This window comes from Desmodus rotundus, chromosome 4, assembly GCF_022682495.2.
Source record: "Desmodus rotundus isolate HL8 chromosome 4, HLdesRot8A.1, whole genome shotgun sequence".
NCBI classification, from domain to species: Eukaryota; Metazoa; Chordata; class Mammalia; order Chiroptera; family Phyllostomidae; genus Desmodus; species Desmodus rotundus.
Genome location: NC_071390.1, coordinates 156,316,043 through 156,339,920, shown reverse-complemented (window position 1 = coordinate 156,339,920; position 23,878 = coordinate 156,316,043). Strand labels below are relative to the sequence as shown.

The 23,878-nt window shown below is 42.2% G+C and overlaps 1 protein-coding gene across 12 annotated transcripts in view; it reads left to right on the top strand.

Annotated features, from left to right (window-relative positions):
- The window catches only part of LIMCH1 (LIM and calponin homology domains 1), a 312,399-nt gene that overhangs the window by 104,587 nt on the left and 183,934 nt on the right, over nt 1-23,878 (top strand). For all 12 annotated transcript variants that reach the window (XM_045182628.3, XM_045182624.3, XM_045182625.3 and 9 more), the window contains exon 2: nt 18,668-18,738. In XM_045182628.3, the coding sequence (XP_045038563.2) occupies nt 18,668-18,738 (71 nt within the window). The remainder of the gene's footprint in view (nt 1-18,667; nt 18,739-23,878) is intronic.

Here is a 23,878-nt window from a genome sequence, read left to right as displayed (position 1 = left end):
AAAATATTTTTAACTGTAAAATATAACTCAGTTATAGAAAGCCACATAAAACAAATACATAGCTTAGTTTATTATTTAAGGTGAACAGTCTTGGAATCACTGTATCAAGAAGTAGATCCAGAGGTAAAATTTGACCACCCTGGCGCCCCATCCTGGGCCCAATTATAACTCCTCCCCTCCTTCTGAAAGTCACTCTCCTCATCTTACCTTGACCGCTTCCTTGCTTTCCTTCCTAGTGGTATTGCTCCAGTCACACCAGCTTTGAAAGGCTAGGCCGTCTAAAACGTCATCGTCCTATCTGTATCGTGAGCATTTCACCATGGTTTATTTTTGTTTGGTAATCTAATAACTTGTTTGGGTGAATTCTGGTAGCTTTTTAATTTGACTCAGATGCCTTTTAAAATGCCAAGTAGTGGTGAATACAATGGTTTCATGGTTACTTTGGATTCTTAGCTAAAAATTATTCAGTTATTAGAATATCAAATGGTGAAATCGATCAGTTCTTCAGACAGCTCTACAGCTGTCACTGGACTGTGTGTACTTGGCAGAGCCTCTAGTTCCAGTTCTTTGCCCCAAATCAGGAAGCCAAGGGGCTTGACCCTTCCTTCCTTCCCACCCTCAGCGCTAACTAACGTCATGTTGGTCTGATGGCTGGAAAGTGCCGTTTCTGTGTGGCAAGCAGTTGAGGGAATGGGTTGAATACAAATAAAATGACTGATAGTGAACTGGTAAGTGACTGTCTTCAGTGAAAACAAATATGAGCAAATGCTCCTAGAAATAAATGAGGAGGAACTGGACAGGTTGACCTGAGCACTTTATCTGGACTGCTGAATGACTTTCAGTCCTGGCCCCAGACGACATTTTATTATGAATATTTTGAAACATTTAAAAGGAGGCAAAGAAGGAATGAAGGGAGGAAGGACCTGAACCAAGGTAATACACACACCTGTCACCTAGTTTCAATAATTGTTAACTTTTTCTATTTATTTACTTCTTACACATGTACACGTATACATACACACATTCACACATACCCTTAGTATTTTTGCAACTATTTAAAAATAAATTACAGACATGAGACCCCTTTCCCTCTAAATACTTTGGTGCGTATTTCCAAAGAACATTCTCCTACATAACCACCATGTCATTGTCACTGTTGATAAAGTGGAGCCCTAATATTATCAAATGACCAGTGTGTATTCAGATTCTGCAATTGCACCTAAAAGGTCATCTGTAAAGTTTCTTTTAAACTAAGATTTTATTAAGGAGAATCCAATGCAGTCAGTTGTTATATCTCTTTCTTTAAAATTATATTTCATTGATTATGCTATTATACTTGTCCCAATTTTCCCCCTTTGGCCCCCTCCACTCAGTACCCCCACTCCCTCAGGCAATCCCCACACCCTTGTTCATGTCCATGGGTCATGCATATACGTTCTTTGGCTTCTCCATTTCCTGTGCTGTACTTTACATCCCCGTGACCATGACTATTCTGTAACTGCCAATATGTGCTTTTTAATCCCTTCACCTTTTCACATATTTCCCCCATCTCTCCTCGCATCTGGCTGCCCTCAACATGTTCTCCATACCTATGATTCTGTTTCTCTTCTGTTTGATTTGATTAGTTTGTTTTTTAGATTGAATTATCGATAGGTATGTAATCATTGCCATTTTATTGTTCATAGTTTTGATCTTCTTTTTCTTAAATAAGTCCCTTTAACATTTCATATAGTAGTGTTTGGGTGGTGATAAACTCCTTTAGCTTTTTCTTGTCTGGGAAGCTCTTTATCTGCCCTTTGATTCTAAATGATAGCTTTCTGGATAGAGTAATCTTGGTTGTAGATCTATGCTTTTCATCACTTTGAATCCCTCCTAGCCTGCAAAGTATCTTTTGAGAAATCAGCTGACAGGCTTATGGGAACTCCCTTATAGGTAACTACTGCTTTTCTCTTGATGCTTTTAAGATTCTCTATCTTTAACCTTTGTCATCTTTATTATGATGTGCCTTGGTGTAGGCCTCTTTCAGTCCATCTTGTTTGGGACTCTCAGTGCTTCTTGGACTTGTATGTCTATTTCCTTCACCAAATTAGGGAAGATTTCCTCCATTATTTTTTCAAACAGATCACCAATTTCTTGCTCTTTTTCTTCTCCTTCTGGCACCCCTATAATGCAAATGTTGGTAGGCTTGAAGTTGTCCCACAGGCTCCTTATGCTATCCTCACTTTTTTGCATTCTTTTTCTTCTTGATGTTCTGGTTGGTTGGTTTTTACTTTCCTATGTTCCAGACATTTGATTTGATTCTTGGCTTCATACACTCTATTGTTTTCTCCTGTAAATTGTTCTTTATTTGAATCAGTGTGTCCTTCATTTCTGACTGGATGCTTTTTATGCTGTTGATATACTCATTCAGTTTCTTGAGCATCCTTATAACTAGTGTTTTCAACTCTGCATCAGAAAGATTGCTTATCTCCATTTTGTTTAGTTCTTTTTCTGGAGTTTCGATCTGTTGTTTCATCTGGGCCATGCTTCTTTGTCTCCTTGTTTTGGCAGCTTCCCTGTGTTTGTTTCTATGTGTTAGGTAGAGCTGCTGTGACTCCCTGTGTTGGTAGCATGGCCTAATGTAGTTGGTGTCCTCTGGGGTCCAGTGGCACAGCCTCCCTTATTACCCAAGCTGGGTGCTCGAGGTGTGCCCTTCGTGTGGGCTGAGTACCCCCTCTTGTAGTTGAGCCTGGGTTGCTATTGGTCAGTCAATGGGAGGGAGTTACCCAGGCCAGTCATCTACAAGGACTGGCTGTGACCACTGAACACCAACGGTTACCCTCTGTGGAGGATCAGCTGTGCAGGGGCCCACTCCACAGAGCAGGGCTTACTTCAGCAGGGCTCTGGAGCCCACTTGTATTCTGCCTGGGGCCACTTGGCATAAACTATAAAGCAATCTGCATCTGGATGCTTCTTGTCCTGGGCTTGGGGGTGCCCTGGTGAGGCCAAGCTGTGAACTAAGGCCAGCTGCTGCTAGTGCTGGGCCTGGGACCACTTAGCAAGGTATGCGGGCTCACTGAGGCCATCTGCTGCTTGTTGAGAGGATTTAGGAAGATCAGAAGCATGGGCTAAGACAAGTCATACATATGGATAAGCCACTGCTAACCGCTTGAGTGGGCCCATTAGTTGGGTGGAACAGAGTCTCAGGGAATCACCAGGGTGGGGCAAACAGTGTGAGCCTGGTTGATGGAGTCTCAGATATGGTGTCTGCCATGCCCTCGTGGGGAAAGGGCTCAGAAGAGGAGCAATGGCATCTGCCAGCAGCTCTATCTTGGAGAAAGCTGTCCCCCAGTTCATGCCCTGGTGCCAGACACTTCCGTTCTTCCCTGTACACCACTGGTGCCTTTCAAGCTGCTGCCCTGGTGCTGGAGCTCCGTGGGAGTAAGTCTGAGTAAGTCTGTGTGTGGACCCTTTAGGAGGAACTGCCTGAGAATCAAGCCGTTTCTTCTATCAATTAAATCTCCACTGGTTTTTACAGACAGAAGCCACAGGGACTTATCTTCCAGGCACTGGAACCCTAGGCTGTGGGGCCTGGTGTGGGGCTGGGACTCCTCAGTCCTGAGATATCCCTCCCGCTTTTTATCTGCCACATGTGGGTGAGGGACCAGCCCTTCTGCATCCCTGCATCTCCGCTCTACCTGCCAGTCTGGATAGATGTGATTTCTTCTTTAATTCCGTGGTTGCAGGATCTCAATTTAACTCGATTTCTGCAGGTTCTGAGTGATGGTTGTTCTGTAGTTTAGTTGTAATTTTGATGTGGTTGTGCAGGGAGGTGAGCTGTGTTTACCTAGACAGCCATCTTCGAGGTAACTTCTTGGGCAAAACCACAGCCCCCAGACGCAGGAAGACAGTGGCACCACCAGCTTCTACATCACTCATCTGAAGGGAGAATATTCCAGGTAGAGTCAGCAGCAAGCAAAGAGGTCCTGAGGGGACGAGTGTGGTGGAGAGGAAGGTGTTCTCCTCAACTCCCCAGCCTCTCATTCTCCGTGGGGGTGAGCGTGTGGGGTCTCCCTGGTTGTTACATCTCTTAAGTTTCTTATTTTAGAATAGCAACCCTCCCGTTTTTGTTACAGTATTGGCATTTTGAATGCCAATTTTCTTATAAAATATGTCACATTCTGAATGTGCACAGTTGTTTCCTCATGGTCTCATTTCAGCTGGACAGCGTGTGGGATTGTGTACCCGGCACTCACACACCCAGCGCCACCGGTGCCGTGGCAAACCTGCCTCAACTCTACCTCCTTTCCCTTAAGCAGTGTTTCTGAGAAATATTGCAACCATGAAGCGTGGGGGGGAAAGTAATAACGTTCCAGTCAGTAGTAAACGTCCTACTAGACGTTTCCACTCAGGATTCCCAACCTCTAACGACCTCGTAACACAGCCACCTACAACCATCTTTCAAAGACGAGGGAGCAGGCTCAGGGAGATGAGGCATTTGTCCGCTGTCACATGGCTCCTCGGTGTCAGACCCGAAATTCGGGTCCCCATTTGCCTCCTTCAAAAGTTTTATATCTCACGGCGCTGAGGACTATGGTTCCATACACTGATTTGCCAAAAGTAGCCCAGAACTGAAGTGTTTATGGAGCGACATGATACCCAGGTAAAAATCACACCGTGGCTGGAGCATGTCTCTGCTCCTCGAAATGGAGAAAACACACATAGCCCAGAACTACTCCACTTTCTTTCTGGACTCTTCTTTCTCTTTGCTCTCCAATCAGTCGCTAACACTTACGTTGTGTTAAAGCTCCCTGTGACTGTCGTCCGACTGTCGCCGCAGCTGCTGTGCTGTCTCTTTGTGAGGCAAGAACAGCTTGAGGATGTGCAGCCACAGTTCCTGTTAAACCCGCTCGCATGCTGCGGGACTGACCCACTTTCTGTGTCCAGAGCGTACAATGGCTGCATCAGAGGATTTACTGCTCCCAGGGTGCTTGTGAGCATTGCCTGTATTCTTAATTAGATTCTTTCCCTTTTTAGTGGAGTCTGTCAATGTGTGGCTATAAACAGCGCCTTCTGGTTTTCTGATGACATGATGAAAATATAAATGGATTCTGCAGATTGCATTCTATTATCCTCACTAGTAAGCACTCAGAGCTAGTGCTGCGGAGGATCATGGTCTGATAACAGGCCTGGACTTCTGTGCTGTTTCTTTGCCAAGCCAAACTGAATAGATATAAGGAGCTATTGTTGTTGCAGAAGGTGTAGCACCAGAAGTGCCACCAGAAGAAGTGCCTTCAGAAGGCAGTGTTGGGGGCAGTGAAGCCCCGGCGTGGGTGAAGGGAGACCTGATTCTAGTCTTCCTTGCTGACAGCATGACCTGGAGCAAGTCTCTTAATGTGCAGGACGTTACTTATCTCATCTGTAAAACGAAGAGTTTGAGAATATACTTGGACTCTTCTCATGTGGGCAGAAGGGACACGAGATGGATCTGTAGAAAGATTCCTGGAGGCTGTGTGTGAGACGACTTGTGCAGGGGCCAGAGTGGAAGCAGGGCGGCCACGGAGGCGGCTGCCTCAGTTACCCTGCTGAGAGGTGACGGAGGCTAGGACGGTGGGGTTGTGCAGAGACAGAGGGAAAAGGACAGATCTCAAACACTTGGAGGGAGGGACCGTGCTCTTCCCGATGGCTTGAAAGCATCTCTGTGTTATTGGCGGTGGAGATGGTGATGCCCCTCACTGATATGAAGAAGACCAGGGAAATGGAACAAGTTTGGGTCAGCAGACAGACGTCATGAATTTTGTTTTGCCCTTAAATGTGAACTAGTTGTTAGGTATCCAAGTGGAGATGTCGAGTGAGAAATTGGATATTTGATTCTGGACTTCAGGGAAGAAGGATCAGGGCTGTATTTTAAAGCATGTGTGAGTTACTATATATTTATACAAGATATTTAAAGGCAAGAGATTTAAATTCATAAAAATGTATGAGTTATCATACATAAGTTATTTAAGGGTATGGGACTATCCAGGGAAGGGGAATGTGTGGTTGGAGAGAGAACAAAGGAAAAATGAAAGAGAAGAAAGAACCATGTTTTATGTTAGGAAGTGAATGAGGTATAAGGACCCGTCAGCAGGGAAAGGAGAATTTGTTGAATGCAGTCAGGGGAAAGCCAGGAGAGTCTGAAGGGGCAAGGAGCCTGGGAGAGGCAAGCGACAGAAAAGGAGGGAGTGGTTGACGGTCCTGCTGCTGAGACCTTGGTTCAGGTCAGAGGAGAAAACGTCTCTTAGGTTGGACAGTGGGCGATACTGGAATTTGACAGAACCAGTAAAGCATGGCGTTGGGGAGGAAGCACCTGCAGAGAATATTGGAAGGAGAGAAATCAAGGATGAAATCTATGACAATTCTAACACTGCTGCCAAAATTGACAGTGAAATTTATTGAGCTCTTCCTACGGGTCAGGCACTGGGGGAGGGCTTGACACACACCAGCTCATTTACTCTTCATGCAGACCTGGAGTAGATACAATTACCGTTTGTAAGTAGGGAAGCTGAGGGTTGGTGGAAGTTCATTAATCTGCTTATGACTTGGCTTATGCTGGTGGAGCTCAGAGACAAAATCAAGGGTCTCGACTCTTAACCCTTTAAGAATTTTCAGTGAATTAAAAGAGGGCAGCTTTTTGGTTGGCTGAGCAGTGAAGATAAGGGGAATGGGTACAGTGTACTGACAGAGGGGGTGTGGACTGTGGCAGGAAGGATAGTGGTGAAAGGGGCTGGATTGAATTAGGGTTTTTAGGAAAAGAGGGGACTCACTATGCTATCAGCAGAGAGATGAAGGATGCCATGAACGGAGAGGTAAGGCTGAGATAGAGGCAGCACCTTGATAGAGGAAAGAGAAAGTATATGCTTTCCTTTTGAGCTGGCCGGAAAGAACGAAAAGACAAGTGCAGCCATGGTATATAGAGCGAGACGCGCAGGGTTGGGGTTGTGGTCCTGACGGGAGGTCGGCCCGGTGGTCTCAGTAGTACTGTGATCCCAATAGTGAGGCCGTTGCTGTAACGTGGCGGTGGGAAGGTCAGGAGGAAGTGATTATGAGCGCCAAGCAAAAGTCATTCTGGGATTCTCTCTTTAGGAATGGGGAGATAGAGGAGCATGGGGAGAATGCTTGGCAGAATCCTTCTCCTACCATCTTCTGGGTTACCTGCTTTATTTCAGAGTCAAGAACAAGCCGTAGTTCTAACACACAGGTTCTTTATCATCGGGGCTGCGCCTATTTGGTACTTCATTTCCTACCACTCTCCCGGTCCCACCCTGCCTGCTCCCTGTGCTCAGCCCTTAGAACTTTTCCTCTTTGCTCAAAGAAACCTTTGTACAGGTCTTTGTGTCTACCTGGAGTGCCCTACTTTATCTCTTGCCTTTGGGGAATCCCTTCCTATCCTTCAGAACCGACTCAAATGTCAGCTCCTCTGAGGCTTTCTCTGACTGCCGTGGGGAACGAGAGTTCGTTCCGTTGCTCAGATGCTGCACGGAATCATGTTTAGGAACATGAACTCTGTAGTCACACTACCTGGGGTGAGACCAGGCTCTGCTACGGACTTGCTCTGTGTTCTTGCACAAGTTACTTAACCTCTCTGTGTCTAGGTTTCCTTAACTTTAAAATGGACATAATAATAATTGGACCCACCTTGGTTGTTATGAGGATTAAATCAGTTAAAATGCGGCAAGCATTTAGAACAGAGAAGACATACGGTAGTTGGTAGGTGAATGTGAACTGTTATCATTCAAGTCTTTCTTCAGTCGTGCAATTTGTGTTAATCGCTTCCTCCATGCTCCCACAGATCTCTGTCCGTATTTCTCTGTCAACACCTACTGTATTGTAATGTTTTATCTTTCCCCTGGATTGTGGATTCTTACTGGGTAGGCTCCAGATCTTGTTATTTTGGTCTTATACCTATTACACTGCCTGGCATGATATAGATATTCAGTAGATGATTGATTGGTCGATTGCTAATTCTGGCTCAGATGAGTATGATTTATAATTGTTTACAAAAAGTTTCAATATATTCTTGATTTGTGATCCCATCAGCAAATGAGTGGATGAAAAACCTATGGTACATTTACATAACGGAATACTACGCAGCAGAAAGAAGGAGCTCCTACCCTTTATAACAGCATAGATGGAACTGGAGAGCATTATGCTAAGTGAAATAAGCCGGGCGGTGAAAGATAAATACCACATGATCTCACCTGTAAGTGGAACCTAGTCAACACAACAAACAAGCAAGCAAAATAGGACCAGAGACATTGAAATAAAGAACAAACTGACAGTGACCAGAGGGGAGGTGGGAGGGGTAATGGGGAGGAACGGGGGAAGGGTCATCAAAGAATGTGTATAAAGGACACATGGACAGAGCCAAAGGGGAGTAGGATTGAGGGCGGGGGGTGGAGATGGCTGGGGTTGGGATCAGTGAGGGCGGGAAAATGGAGACAACTGTACTTGAGCAACAATAAAAAGAGGAAAAAAACAACAAAGGAACAAACAAAAGAGAATGAAAACAGACTCATAAAAACAGATCAAACTGATGGTTGCCCACATGGAGTGGGATGGGAAGATGGGTGAAAAAAAGGTGAAGGGGAAGATGGTCAATGATATTGTAATAACTTTGAGTGGTGACAGGTGGGTACTGCACTTAGTGTTGTGATCACATCATAAAGTATATTAATGTTGAATCACTACATTTTACCCCTGAAACTGGTATAATATTGTATACCAAGAATATGTAATTATTTTTTAATGTAACATTCTGGCACTCATTGCTAAAACGTTATAAAGATAAACCCTGGGGCTGGCCTTATATAAAATCTTCTTTTAAATTTTGAAGGAAAAAAAAAGAATCTTGACTTGCTTTTTCTAGCAACCCCATGAAGGAGACAGAAATAGCAGTGAATTTATTCTCAATAAATGTGAAAATTAAGAGCAATTCCATTCTGCTTTATTTTACAAGTTAGGTATAAAATATGCATAAATGTTCTTGTTAAATAAGTCACATACGATCAGGAGAGAAGTGAGCATAATGAGCGACAAATAACCATCTCCAGTGAATTAAAGAGGTGTGATGTTCATTTGCTGTTTAGAAGAGGAAATTACAACCACCTGAAAAGTGTACCTGTTATGATACAGTTGAGAGAAAATATCCATGACTTTCAAAAGTTAAGTAAAAGAATCTACAAACTTTTGTATTTTTTCCAATTGCTTGACTCTAGGGACCAGTATTTTGCCAGCCAGTAGACTCTTCTCTTAAGATCTTTATAATAAGTTTTCCAAAATTATATAGTTAAAATCTTTAGGCCTTCAGCCTATTAGTAGACTGCAGTTTATCCACCAGATTGCTTTAAAAAAAAAAAAAGCTCAATGAAAACATATCTGAAATACAATTTGTTTAAATGGTAATTATCAGGCTGAGACTGATTCTTGGCAGTCTTTGCCTGTTCATGGCAATTTTATAATAAACAATGGTAACAAAATAATTAGTGAAGTGTAGCATTGGGATATACAGTGTGTTACATTATAAACACATCCTAAAGATGTTACCATAAGTCGTGTGGTTTTCTTTATCAGACTGTTTTTGGTTAGTCCTTCATATTTCAGTTATTTGAATGGCTTACAGCAATGCATTCACGCAGACCAACTCAGAAACATAATAACCTTTTAGTTCTCTGGGAAGAAAATCAAAACACAGATGAGCTTACTCAGTAATTACTTGCATAAAATAGTGTGATAACACATCATTTCTGCTTTTGGTTTAATTGCTAAGCTACATGGAATCTTTTCCTTTGAAACCATCAAGATTTTGATAAATCATCCATTCATTGAGTGTTTTAATTTGACGTATGGCCCTTCAACAAACATATTGGTTAGTCACAAAAGGGAATTAACCCTAAGCCATAAAGCAGGGGGAAAACCTGATAATGGGCTTTCCTGACACACAGGGCATAGTTGGTGACGTAATTGCCACCATAAGGACATCTGAGAATCCCTTGAGTGGTGAGGTCATTATGTCCACTCTTCAAATCGTGGTGTCATCTAATAGTCTTGTCCATGCACTCCAAGTAGTTTTTTGGTGTTTTGTTGTTGTTTGGGTTTTGCTTCTTTGTTTTTATGACGAATACCTTTAGGGAACGGGAGGAACTTTGGCTTTTGCTGTGAGATGGAAAGGCATTGGGGGTTTTGAGTGGTGTGGTGGCAGGATCTAACTTTCCAGGATTACTCTGGCTGCCGTGCTGAGAATAGATGGAAGGGAGACAAGGGCAGAAGCAGTGGGGCCAGTTGAGGCTCTTACTGAGGTGTGAGATGACGGAGCGAGGTGCTAGAGTGGAGGCAGTGAGCGGTGGTTGGGTTCCGGCTAAATTCTGAAGGGAGTATCAACAGGATTTGTTGGTGTGTATGCTTGGGTGTGATCGATCAGGGTCAAGCATGACTAAGGTGAACAGTTGCAAGGAAAGAGTTGCAAGGATTAATTGATCAGATGCGTGAAGATCAGCAAGGTGTGGAGAGCAGAATTTGGGGGAATGACAAAGAGCTCCTGCCATTTTGTGCCGCTCGTCCCTGCTAGCCCCTGAATGCTCCCGAACCTGGGCTCTCTGCCCACCCACCCCATGTCCCAGATGCCCATCTCACGAGCTTTTTAAGAGCTCTGCTAATTTTCCCTTCTGCTCTGTGTCCTTGGAGGGTGATCCCAAAGCGATGGCTTGGCCAGTGTCTTGTCTGAAAGGTTCCCGAGAATCCTCGATCAGTCAGGATCCAGGTGGGAAGGTCAGTGAAGAGCTTGGGTGGTCACTATTCCCTTCCCCCGCTCATGAACTTGGGCAGTAGTGGTTGGTTCTTGGCAGCTATTTCATTTTTTATAGTAATGGATTATACTGTCACAACGGGAACAGTAATTGCAGTCTTTACAATATCATATGTTAAATATTAACATATGATATTGTAAACACATCATAAAGATGTTGCTGAGAGGGGTTGTTGAGACAGGTCATCCAAAATCCCAGTTCCAAAGGAAGGTCCCCTGTTCGGATTTGCAAATGAAGGCTTAGTTTAGTACGCTAGGTCAGGGCTTCGTAAAATTTACTGCACCTGTGAATCACGTGGGACTCTTTTTAAAACGCTGGATCTGATTAAGTAAGTCTTGAGGAGGGTGGGAGGAATGAGTTTGTTTTTTACCATTAATTCTAGGCGAAGATGCTGCTGTTGCTGGTCTAAGGACAAAATTTTAGTGGCATGGACCTTGTTGAATTTCTGGAGTGTATTCAGCTGTTGACCTTCCTAACCAAGATCCATGTGCCTCTATTATACTCAGTGACTTCAGCCTGAAAGAGTGGGTGGCCTTTGGTCCGTGGGAGCCGTGCTGGGACCCAATGGGCACAGGAGAGAGGGGAAGGAAGTAAAGGATGGGGAACAGGCAGAAATGAGCCTTCCTCCAAATGCACGGTGGCTATTTCTGTCTCCAGAATTGGGAGGCTGGGAAATTGAATTCAGTCAAACTACATCTTGGAGGATTTTGAGGAGCACGCTGACAGTGGATTATTAATCAACTATACTTGAAATTTGTTACTGCCGATGCATCATATGCAAGATAATTGTAAATAGGACATGGGCCTTTTAGGTAGTCTGTGGACCACCGATATTTTCTTATAACCTTAATAGTTATGTGACCTTCTGTTTATGGTGAGAGTTTAGACATCTGCTTTCTTCACCTGTCTGGGAGCTTGCTGCATGCAGTCATCATGTCTGATTTGAATTGCTATGTCTAGGCCTTGTTTATCATCGTTGCTTAATAAATGAAGATGGGCCTGTGTTAGCTTAGCCAGAGATTCTGTAAAAATGTAACCAAACTGGCTGGGTTCTCAGTGTTAGCACCATCTGCACTAGAACATAGTACTGTTAACAAACATGTAAAGACCTGGGGGGAAGTGTTTTCAAAACGTCCTCATCACTTCTTGGAGAATGAGGTTAGTTCTATAGAAAATGTAAGTGATGTTTTGAGAATACAAATAGGACTAATAGATTCAGGAAAGAAAATATTAAGGTGCTTAAAGTCTATGTTTAAAAATCTTAGCTTTTTAAATGGCATCTTTCTTAATGTCTTTATTTTGGGAAAAAGCTAGATATTTGCAAACAGTAAAGAACTACATTTTTATTCATTTTTTTCTCACCTTCTCTCAAATAAGAAAAAGAGGACATTAACAAAGGGATTTTCCTCCCTCCCTCCCTCCAACCATTCCTTCCTTCCTTCCTTCCTTTTCCAGGCAATACATTTTATTGGCTTGTGAATTGCCTTTCTAGTGGGAGTGGCAATGAGGATGTTTTATAATAGAACTGGAACTCTGGTTTCAAAGGAAGAGTTGGGGCCACTTAGTTTCCTTAGCCTGCTCTTTAGAAAACAGTCAGACAGACAAACAAACAAACAAAATACTGTTTCATTAAATTGTATTAATTGTAGAAAGTTTTAGGAAAATAGGAAAATTTTTATTATTTTTTTAAAGATTTTATTTATTTTCAGAGAGACAGGAAAGGAAGGAGAAAAAGAGGGAGAGAAACATGGATGTGTATTGGTTGCCTTTTGCACACCCCGAAGTGGGGACCTGGCCCTCAACCCAGGCATGTACCCTCACTGGGAATCGAACCAGGGACCTTTCAGTTCTCAGCCTAGTGCTCAGTCCACTGAACTACACCAGCCAAGGCAAAAATAGGGAAAATTTTAAAGAAGAAAATAAAAATCACATCCGATTCCCACCATGAAGAGATAACCTATGTTGACCTAGTTCCTCTGTGTGTGTGTGTGTCTGGTAATGTCTTTTTCTGGTTTTGGAAGTGGGGTAATATTGGCCTAATAGGATGAATTTGATTTTTCTGTTTGATTGATTTTGACTCTGATGTAAAGTAATTTTTCCCCTTTTCTGCTTAATTTGGGCTTAATTTGCTTAAGGTGGAAGCAAAATTCACTGATTTGAGATCATCTTTTCTGCTATAGATGTTTTGTGTTATACAGTTTCCCCAAATACTACTTTAGCATCTTCCTATACATTTTTATATTGCCATATTCTTTCACTACGGAATACATTCTGAATTCTTTTGATTCCTTGTCTAATCAGTGGGTTGTATAGAATTGTGCTACTTAGTTTAAAGTTATTTGTGGGTTATTCCGCGATGTTTATGTTGTTCGTTTCTGATTTAATTCCACTGTGGTCAGTCAGGTAACATATTTTTTTATGAACTGAATTCTCTTAAGTTTGTGGAGACCTGTTTTCTAACCCAGAAATTAATCTATTTCAATAAGTGTTCATTGTGAAATTAAGAAGAAAAATGTGTATTCTGCTGTTGGAGAATAGGTTGGAGTAGTCTAGAAATGTCAATGAAGTCAACTTGGTTGATAGCATTGTTCAACTCTTCTTTATCCTGATTGATTTTCTTTTTTTTTTTTTTTTTTTTAATTTATTTATTGTTATTTAATTACAGTTGTATGCCTTTTCCCCCCATCCCTTCACCCCACCCCAGGTGAACCCACTTCCCTCCCCCCTCTCCACCCTCCCCCTTGGATTTGTTCATGTGTCCTTTATAGTAGTTCCTGTAATCCCCTCTACCCACTGTCCCCGCCCCCACCCCCCACCCCCGCCCTTGCTATTGTTACATTGTTCTTAACTTCAATGTCTCTGGTTATATTTTGTTTGCTTTTTCCTTCTATTGCTTATGTTCCAGTTAAAGGTGAGATCATATGGTATTTGTCCCTCACTTCCTGGCTTATTTCACTTAGCATAATGCTCTCCAGTTTCATCCATGCTGTTGCAAAGGGTATAAGCTCCTTCTTTCTCTCTGCTGCGTAGAATTCCATTGTGTAAATATACCATAGTTTTTGGATCCACTCGTTTGCTGATGGGCACTTCGGTTGCTTCCAGTATTTGGCTATTGTAAATTGTGCTGCTATGAACATTGGGGTGCACAGATTCTTTTGGATTGGTGTTTCAGTGTTCTTAGGGTATAATCCCAGCAGCGGAATTACTGGGTCAAAGGGCAGTTCCATTTTTAGTTTTCTGAGGAAATTCCATATTGTTTTCCACAGTGGCCTCACCAGTCTGCATTCCCACCAACAGTGCACGAGGGTTCCCTTTTCTCCGCATCCTCTCCAACATTTGTTTGTGGATTTGTTTATGTTGGCCATTCTGACTGGTGTGAGATGATACCTCATTGTGGTTTTAATTTGCATCTCTCTGATGGCTAGTGATGCTGAGCATCTTTTCATATGTCTCTGGGCCTTCTGTATGTCTTCCTTGGAGAAGTGTCTGTTCAAGTCCTTTGCCCATTTTTTAATTGGGTTGTTTGTCTTCCTGGAGTGGAGTCGTGTGAGTTCTTTATATATTTTGGAGATCAGGCCCTTGTCTGAGGTATCATTGGCAAATATGCTTTCCCATATTATTGGTTCTCTTTGTAATTTGGTGCTGTTTTCTTTAGCCATGCAGAAGCTTTTTATTTTGATGAGGTCCCATTTGTTTATTCTTTCCTTTATGTCCCTTGCTTTAGGGGATGTGTCTGTGAGGATGTTGCTGCGTGGAATGTCTGAGATTTTCCTGCCAATGTTTTCCTCAAGGACTTTTATGGTGTTACGGCTTATATTTAAGTCTTTTATCCATCTTGAGTTTATTTTCGTGTATGGCGTAAGTTGGTGATCGAGTTTCATTTTTTTGCACGTAGCTGTCCAGATCTCCCAACACCATCTGTTGAAGAGACTGTTTTTGCTCCATTTTATGCTCCTGCCTCCTTTGTCAAATATTAATTGATCGTATAGATTTGAGTTTATTTCTGGGCTCTCTATTCTGTTCCATTGGTCTATGAGCCTGTTTTTATGCCAGTACCAGGCTGTTTTGATTACCGTGGCCTTGTAATACAGTTTGATATCAGGTATTGTGATACCTCCTGCTTTGTCCTTCTTTCTCAAAATTGCTGCTGCTATTCGAGGTTGTATATGGTTCCATATGAATTTCTGCAATGTTTGTTCTATATCTGTGAAATATGTCATGGGTACTCTAATAGGGATTGCATTGAATCTATAAATTGCTTTGGGTAGTATGGCCATTTTGATGATGTTAATTCTTCCAATCCATGAACATGGTACATGCTTCCATTTGTTTGTATCTTCCTTAATTTCTTTCTTCAGTGTTGTGTAGTTTTCTGAGTACAGGTCTTTTACCTCCTTGGTTAGGTTTATTCCTAGGTACTTTATTTTTCTTGTTGCTATATCGAATGGGATTTTTTTCCTGATTTGTGTTTCTGCAGTTTCGTTGTTGGTGTACAGGAATGATCCTGATTGATTTTCTGCTTATTCTATCTGAGTTCAAAGAGAGATATTAAATCTTTGACTCTAGTTGTAAATTTGTCTATTTCTCCTTGTAAGTCCATCTATTTTGTCTAATATAGCTTGAAGCTTTTGATTTTCTGTCTGCTTATTCTGTGTTTTCAAAGATATTCAATCTTTGATTCCAGTTGTGAATTTGTCTATTTCTCCTTACAAGTCTATCTATTTTGGCTTATGTATTTTGAAGCTTTTTTATTTTTTTATTTTGTAAGTATATTTTATCAATCATGCTGTTACAGTTCTCCCATTTTTTTCTCCCCTTTGTTCCCCTCTGCCCTGCACTGCCCTCCCACCATCATTCCCCACCCTTAGTTCATGTCCATGGGTTGTACATATAAGTTCTTCAGCTTCTCCATGTCCCATACTATCCTTAACTCCCCCTTTTGTCAATTTTGTAACTACAAATTATGCTTCTTATTCCCTGTGCCTTTTCCAACATTCTCTCCCCTCCCACTCCCCACTGATAACCCTCCATGTGATCTCCATTTCTGTGATTCTGTTCCTGTTCTAGTTGTTTGCTTAGTTTTTTGTTTTTTTAGGTTCAGTTGTTGATAGTTGTGAGTTTGTTGTTATTTTACTACTCATAGTTTTGATTTTCTTCTTTTTCTTAGATAAGACCCTTTAACATTTCATATAATAAGGGCTTGGTGATGATTAACTCCTTTAACTTGATCTTATCTGGGAAGCACTTTATCTGCCCTCCCATTCTAAATGATAGCTTTGCTGGATAGAGTAATCTTGGATGTCAGTCCTTGCCTTTCATGACTTGGAATACTTCTTTCCAGCCCCTTCTTGCCTGCAAGGTTTCTTTTGTGAAACCAGCTGATAGTCTAATGGGAACTCCTTTGTAGGCAACTGTCTCCTTTTTTCTTGCTGCTTTTAAGATTCTCTTCTTATCTTTAATCTTGGGTAATTGAATTATGATGTTTCTTGGTGTGTTCCTCCGTGGGTCCAGTTTCTTTGGGACTCTCTGAGCTTCCTGGACTTCCTAGAAGTCTATTTCCTTTGCCAGATTGGGGAAGTTGTTCTTCATTATTTTTTCAAGTAAGTTTTCAATTTCTTGCTCTTCCTATTTTCCTTCTGACACCCCTATGATTCAGATATTGGAAGATTTAAAGTTGTCCCAGAGGTTCCTAAGCCTCTCCTCAAGTTTTTTAATTCTTTTTCCTTCATTCTGTTCTGGTTGAGTGTGTATTTCTTCCTTCTGCTCCAAACCGTTGATTTGAGTCCCGGTTTCCTTTCCTTCACTGTTGGGTCCCTGTACATTTTCCTTTACTTCACTTTGCAGAGCTGTCACTTCTTCCTCTGTTTTGCACCCATACTCAACCATTTGGGTGAGCTTACTGATTACCACTGTTTTGAACTCTGAATCTGATAGGTCGGTTATCTCCTCACCACTTAGTTCTTTTTCTGGAGCTTTGATCTGTTCATTCATTTGGGCCATATTTCTTTGTCTCAGTGTACCTGTTACATTGTAAGGGGCAGAGCTTTAGGTATTTGCCAGGGCGGGGCAACCCACTTCCCTGTGTTGTGGTGCTGTATGTGGGGGAGGTGTCTGAGAGGGAACAATGCTGCTTGCTTGGCTCTCCCTCACTTTCAGTCGTTTCTGCAGCTACCCACAAGCAAATTGGGCCCTTCTGGTGCGGATTCCTGGGTGGGTGGGCTTGTGTATGTTCTAGGATCCTGTGGGTCTCTCCAACGAACTCTCTTGTGAGGTTGGGAGTTTCTACCACTGCTGCAATCCCCACTGGTTTTTACAGCCAGAGGCTTTGAGACTTTAGTTTCCCGTGTTGGAACCCTGGGTTGCGCTGTCTGTCTTGCTCCACAGTTGTCCCTCCCGGCTTATCCGCATGCAAATGTGGGGCTGCCCAGTCCACCAGCCCCTGCCTCGCCCAGCCCAGTCTGTCACCTTGCTGTTAGTCCTCTCCACCCCGGCTGCCTGTCTCTGCCCCTCCAACCAGACTGAATGAATGTTTCTTCTTTAACTCCTTGGTTGTCGGATTTTCACACAGTTCAATTTTATGGCAGTTCTGGTTGCTTTTTAAAAAAAATTTGTTGTTGTCCTGCTTTTGGTTGTACGAGGAAGGAAAGTATGTCTACCTATGCCTCCATCTTGGCTGGAAGTTCTGAAGCTTTTTTATTAATTAGATGTGAAAATATTTAGGATTGCTATGTCTTCCTGATGAGCTAAACCCTTTGTCATTATGAAATGACTTTCTCTATTCCTCACATATTCTTTGTTCTAAAAGTTCCTTTGTCTGACGTTAGTGTGACTACTCAACTTTCTTTTGATTAGTGTTGGCATGGTATATCTTACTCTGTTCTCATATTTTGACGTATTTCTATTTTGTGCATTTCTCGTAAGCATTACATTGTTGGATCTTGCTTTTTTTTTTTTTATCCAATCTGTCAATCTCTGTCTTTTAATTGGGGATATTTGGACCATTTATATTTAATTCATTTACTGATATGGTTAGGTTTAAGTCTACAGTATTGCTACTTACTTTCTATTTATTCCACCTGTTCTGTATTCCTTTCTCCATTTTTTATGCCTTTTTAAAATTGTTAGAGTGTTTTGTGATTTCTTTTAATCTCATTTCTTGGCTCATTAACTGTTACTTTTTAATTTGCTATTTAAGACGTTGCTTTAGAGTTCATAGTATGCATATTTACATGGTGTGTTGTAGATGATCAAACAACATTTACAAATGAACAAATGAACGCCCTGCAGCCCAAGCCAAAGGGCTGCTGAGAGGCATCAAGATTGGCCCTTAGTCCTGTGCTGTCGAAGTTCATTCCTTCCCAGCTTTTATTTTCCTCTTTTACATCATGTTTCTGTGGATATTAGCTTTAATCTCTCTGTCTTAATGTTAGTCTCTCAAGATTATGGGTCTGTCTTTCTTCCCTTCCTGCCCCCTTAACATTTTAACAAACAGATACTTCATCCTTAGGTGGTACTTCCTACAGGCTTTTTTGAAAGTGTGTGGATGAAAGGCTGTGGACTTGACTTATTGTGGCCAAACCCCCAAAAGTAACATATTTATCAAGAAGAACAGATATTTTTAAAGGTAATAGATAGGAAGAGACCTTCAAAGAAGTGGTCTAAATTTAAGATTAGCTGATCTAAGCAAAAGTACACATGAGAAGGAAATTCAGAGCTCATTTTTGCCATTCTTAAAATGCTACCAGTTATTTCAAGGCTGGTAAATATATACAAGTATATAATCTCTGTGCTGGCTGATTGAAAAAATGAAAAATTTATGCTCTCTTTTTTTTTTTCTTTTCCAGCAAGTAACCGGCAGGAGCTTTGGCGATAAAGATTTTCGGACAGGGTTAGAAAACGGAATCCTTCTCTGCGAGTAAGTATAGCCTGTATCCAGTGGGTTTTTATTCAAAAAGAATTATCAGTACTATTCAGTTTGCAGGTAAAACTTCCCTTGTTTTGTTTTGAATTTAATCAGTTTGAATCTGAAACTTAAAAAAAAAAATCACTGGGCTACGCAGTAAATGTGAATAAGTAGGTGAGGGAGTCAGTGGTCGGTGGGGATGTTGGGCCCTGTGGCAGTTTCCGACTAGATAAAGGAGCCTCTGGAAGCTGCTACTCAGCCCCAACCCACTTTCACTAGGTAAGAATTCCGGCCCAGGTAATTGGAAGGATGTGGACTGAATTGTGATGAAAGTAGCAGCTTTTCTGCCCTTGTCTGCCCCATGCCCCGCCCCCACAAAAGCAGCTTGTGCCAAGTGCAAACAGTGCTTCTATTTACTGACAAGCATGCCAGGCAATGTCCCCCACTGGGCCTGCTTCCCTCAACTAGTTTTCGTGTGCTTCATTTGTGCTGTTGGCAGAATTCAAGTATGAATCATAACTGCAGAGTTTAATTTTTATGTTTTGAGCCTGGGCTTTGTTATAGAGTATGGCTGGGATGATGGATTCAAGAACTTTCTGTGAAGTAGTTAGTTCTGGACACAAACTAGAACCTTAATACTTATAGGTGGATAGACATAAACTTCAAATCAATATTTCAAAATTTGAATTTATTTAATAGGTTCTGTATTTGCGGTGCTGATTCGTATTTCATTGGAGTGAAAAGTATCTATATGAAATGCACAGCTCCCAAATTTACAATCTGATGCATTTTCAAAATGGTGTACATGCCTGTGACCTACACCCTGATCAAGATATAGAACAGAAAGTTCCCCCATGTCCTTTCCCAGTCGATCTCAACCACCTGTAGAAAGCACTGTTCTGATTTCTGTTATCGCATCTATCTTATCTTTTCTTGAACTTTATGTAATTGGAATCACATAGAATTCGCTCTAATTTTAGCGACTTTCAGAATGTTGTTTGAGACCCACCCACCAATATAGCTGAAAGAGCACGGGTTTTGGAGCCTGAGAATTAGATAGTCAGGTCCCTCCTACACCCTTGAGTAAGTTAACTTCCTCTAGTCTCTATTTCCCTTCTCTAAAATGCTAATAAAAACTTTATACCTATTGCCTCTTCCACAAACTTTTTTGTGAATTTCAGCAGGATCCTGTGTATAAAGTGTCCTAAAAGTTACATTTGTATACAGATGTTGATTATTATGCAGCACCTTTGCACACATTTCATGTCAGCACCCTTTCCCCCCTGCTCCTTACTGCCCTTCTGTCTTCAAAGAGAAACTTACACCCCCCGTTAGCTGATTCCATGCCTGCCTTCCTATGAAGTCTTCTCATACTCACGTCCCTCACCAGATCTTTTCTCTTTATTAAAGCTAAGTCAGAGCTCATCGCATGGGTGAACCATAACTGGTCCAGCACCCCACCGGAGACAAGCCCAGACAGACCCCTAACACTCCCTTGGGATTCTAGCACCTGCTTCTCCAATGATTCTCGGCTTAGCCCTCTCCCAGTGTTAATGGACTAGCCAGAATATGATCTAATTTATGTTCCTAATGCATTCTTTCTTAATCTGTGGAAGTGGGTCTAGGATATCAATTTTTGTCTACCTAACATTTGTTCCAAAGATTCTTATAGGCCTCTGCTTCTCCACTACATCCCCATGAATAAATCCATCAGGGGTAATGCCTGCCTTTGGACTCAGTAGGCTCATGTGAAGGCAAGGCTCTTGATCTACAGACATTGGCACACACAGGATTTGATTTTTTCCTAAATGAAGATGTTGAGTTAGAGGATGGGTTCTCTTATGTGTGCAATGCCACTATCCATTGGCCTTTTGCAAACACATGAGTGAGTGTTAGAGCTATATCAGAGTAGAGAGATAGGGTTTAAGTCCAGGCCATGATTAGGAAATAGTATGGTTAGACAACGTGGAGGCAGAGATTATAGCAGAGGTCTCTTTAAATAAATAAAGGACTTGGACAGCCAACAGCCTGGAGTTGAAACTGAGAGACTGGCCAGTACAGGACGTGGACACGTGTTACTGTCTGGGTAGGCAGGATACAGACCCGAGCTGAGTGAGTTATTGTCTAAGTCCCACAGAGCAACGAGGCACAAAAACATGACCCAGCGGTTGCATGCACTGAAGGTTGGTAACAACGGAGGGAGATTCCTGCTTTCCTTTTCGGTCAGGGCAAGGCTAGGTCTGATCTGAGCATTCTGGGCTGCTGCAGATGACACCAGCAGGTGAATTTTCTGGGACTTGTCTCCAGAGACCAGTCTGGACAGGAGGGGACCTTGCACTGTTCCAGGTGTGCAGAGGGCTGATGGCAGGGGCCAAACGGCAGGAAACTCAGCTCGGAGGGTCTTGGGAAAGGGAGGGTTCCCAGACAATGGATCCATGCAGGTTTTAAACACCTGTCTTTGGAAAGCAGAGTACACTTAAGACCTATATAATTTTGTTAGCCAAGGTCAGTCGCCCCAATAAATTCAGTAATTTTTTTTTTAAAAAGTGCTTAAGGCTGTGCCATTCTCTAGAACCAGAGTTTTACGGATGCTGGTGGCTAAGGAGTTCCAATCATGTAGCCACATTTAAAAATATAGGACCCCAGCTGAAACCTATTCTTCCTCTTGTCCAACAAACTCTCATCTCCTGTCTGAGTTGGATCAGGCTCTAACTGTTGGTTGCAACCGTGGAGGGATGACACCGTGCTCTTTGTCGACTAAAAATTTCCTGAGTTAGTTTATGAGCCTGGAATTTTAAATTCATAGTTCTTGTCAAACTAAGGGCATTGTCTGAGGCTGGGGCCTGGTTTTCTTCTTACCAGCCTGGTACTACACCTACCTGTAGCCTATGGGGACTCTTACCATACCCATTGTACAGTGGAGGTACCTGAGGCATGGAGGGGTACTTAACTTGGCTAAGGTTATACAAGTAAAAAAGATTTAAATGCAAAAGTCTGATTTCTTAGCTTTCGCTCTCCTCCATTGTTCTGTGTCTAGAGGTGGGATTTCAATGGGAGAGAAAAACAAGAGGTTGGGAGGTTGTGTTGGGATGGAGTTGGTGCCAGAAAATCGAGAGTGTGGGGAGAAGGGCAGTACAGAGGATAACGGCTGGGGCTCACTGTGTTGGTGGTCTCGGAAAATATAAGCATTAAAGGCCTGGCTGTCTTTCTTAAGGTAAGAAAGCAAGTCCAGTAAGAGCGAGGGCATGAGAGGACAGGGAGCCGTGGCCAGTGGACAATGTAGATTTCAGCGTGCTTAGGTGGAGCCATCAAAACTAGATGGAGACAATGAAAGCGGTGGACCTGTACTAAAAATAAAAACTAGGTGGCGGAGAGAAAAGACTGGCACCTACAGGCAGCTTAGTAGATGGAAATTGACTAGCCTCCAAACCACCCTGGGAGCTCTTTTACTTTGCCTGCGAAGTGCAACGCACACGGCTTCTCACAGGCACATGGCTTCGCATATGCACCCCCGTGTAAACAGTGATACTTATGCGTAAGTGCATAACTTACAGCAATAGCAAGCATAAAAGAGTGCCCATGCCAGCTAGAATTGTAGTGGATGCGTTTTTGCTATAATTATCTTTTTTCCTCTGTCACTTTTGCCAAGTGCGTATAGTTGAAGTTTGAGAGGTTAATGCTTAAATGATTGAGCTCTCCACTGAGCATTAGAGATCTGGGGTCAACGTGTGACAAAGCTGCAAATGTGTGACAACGTCACGCTGTTAGAAATGTTCATTGAATACTGTATTGTGTCCTTGAGGACTTCAGGGTTCAAAAGGAAAACAAACAAACACACAAACAAAAACCAACAAACTGTTCCCCAGCCTGAACAACAATAAAAAAAATAAAAATAAGAATAAGAATTAAAGAACATTTTAAAAAAAGAACCCCTTTCCCTAAGGAAGCCCTTCCCTGTACAGAGGCCCTCTGAGGGCCATCCACTTCCCTGCACCTGGGTCAGACCGTTTTGAAATCATTCATTCCAGAAAGAAAAGTTTCTGACTTGTTTTCCTGACTATGACTTTATTATTTAGGTAGAACTCTATGAAATTCCATCTGTATCAGGGGCTGGCAAATCACGACCCTTAGTTTGTTTTTATACTGGCCTTCCTTCTTGCAGAGAATGGCTTTTACATTTTTAAAGGGCTGAAAATAAAGAAAAACCAGAGTTTGTGTGTGGGTCGTAGAGCCTCTTTACTATCTAGTCTTTTACAGAAAAAGCTGGCCAGCCCGTAAGTGCCGTGGAATTCATTTCAGATGTAAATTGTTTATCCCCATAAAGTTAAGTAATTGAGTTTGGGCAGTGCAAAAATGCTATTTGGGTAAATCAAATAATTTTTTACAAAAGGTTTTCTCAGGAATTTCTTTATAATCCAACCCCCCAGCTCCTCCCCCCAGCCTCGGTTTTTTACTAGAAATTTTCAAACTTATAAAAAAAAAGTTACAAGAGTAATGTAAGAATTATAATGTAGTAATGTAAGGATTACCCATACACCCCACAACTAAATACAGTTATTATCATTTTGCCATACTTGCCTTATGCATGTTGTATATATAACAAAAGCCAGTGCAAATCCTTTAATGAGAGAGCATGAGGGAAAGTGAATGCATTTGGGGAACCTTAAGTTGAATTCTATGATAAGGTTGTATTAGTAGACCAAATCAGTCGGATAATGTGGTTTTATATGGTTCAACCTAGTGGACAGTGCAGGCCTTGGATTTGCCTGCTGTATGTCCTCAGACAAGTCACCCAGCCTCCCTGAGCACCAGTTTCCTCATCTATAAAACAGATGTAATTGCACCTAGTTCAGAGGGGTGTTCTGGGGACTAAATGAATAGCAAATATGTAGGAAACTCGTTCAGTGCTTGGAACCTAGCGGGAACTCAAATGTGAACTTTTCCCCCTCTGTCTATGAAACGGGGAAGTTACTGCCTCTGACAGCCCCTGAGGGATTCCAGGGAGAGAATGTTGTAAAGTGCTCAGTGGTGTCTGGCTCTTGTTGGCACTCTGGATCACTAGCGATTTTCATTAATATTGTTGGAAATAGGCCCAAAGTCAATTACGAATATGACATAGTCCATGGAACTCAGTGTCACCGTGCACCCATCA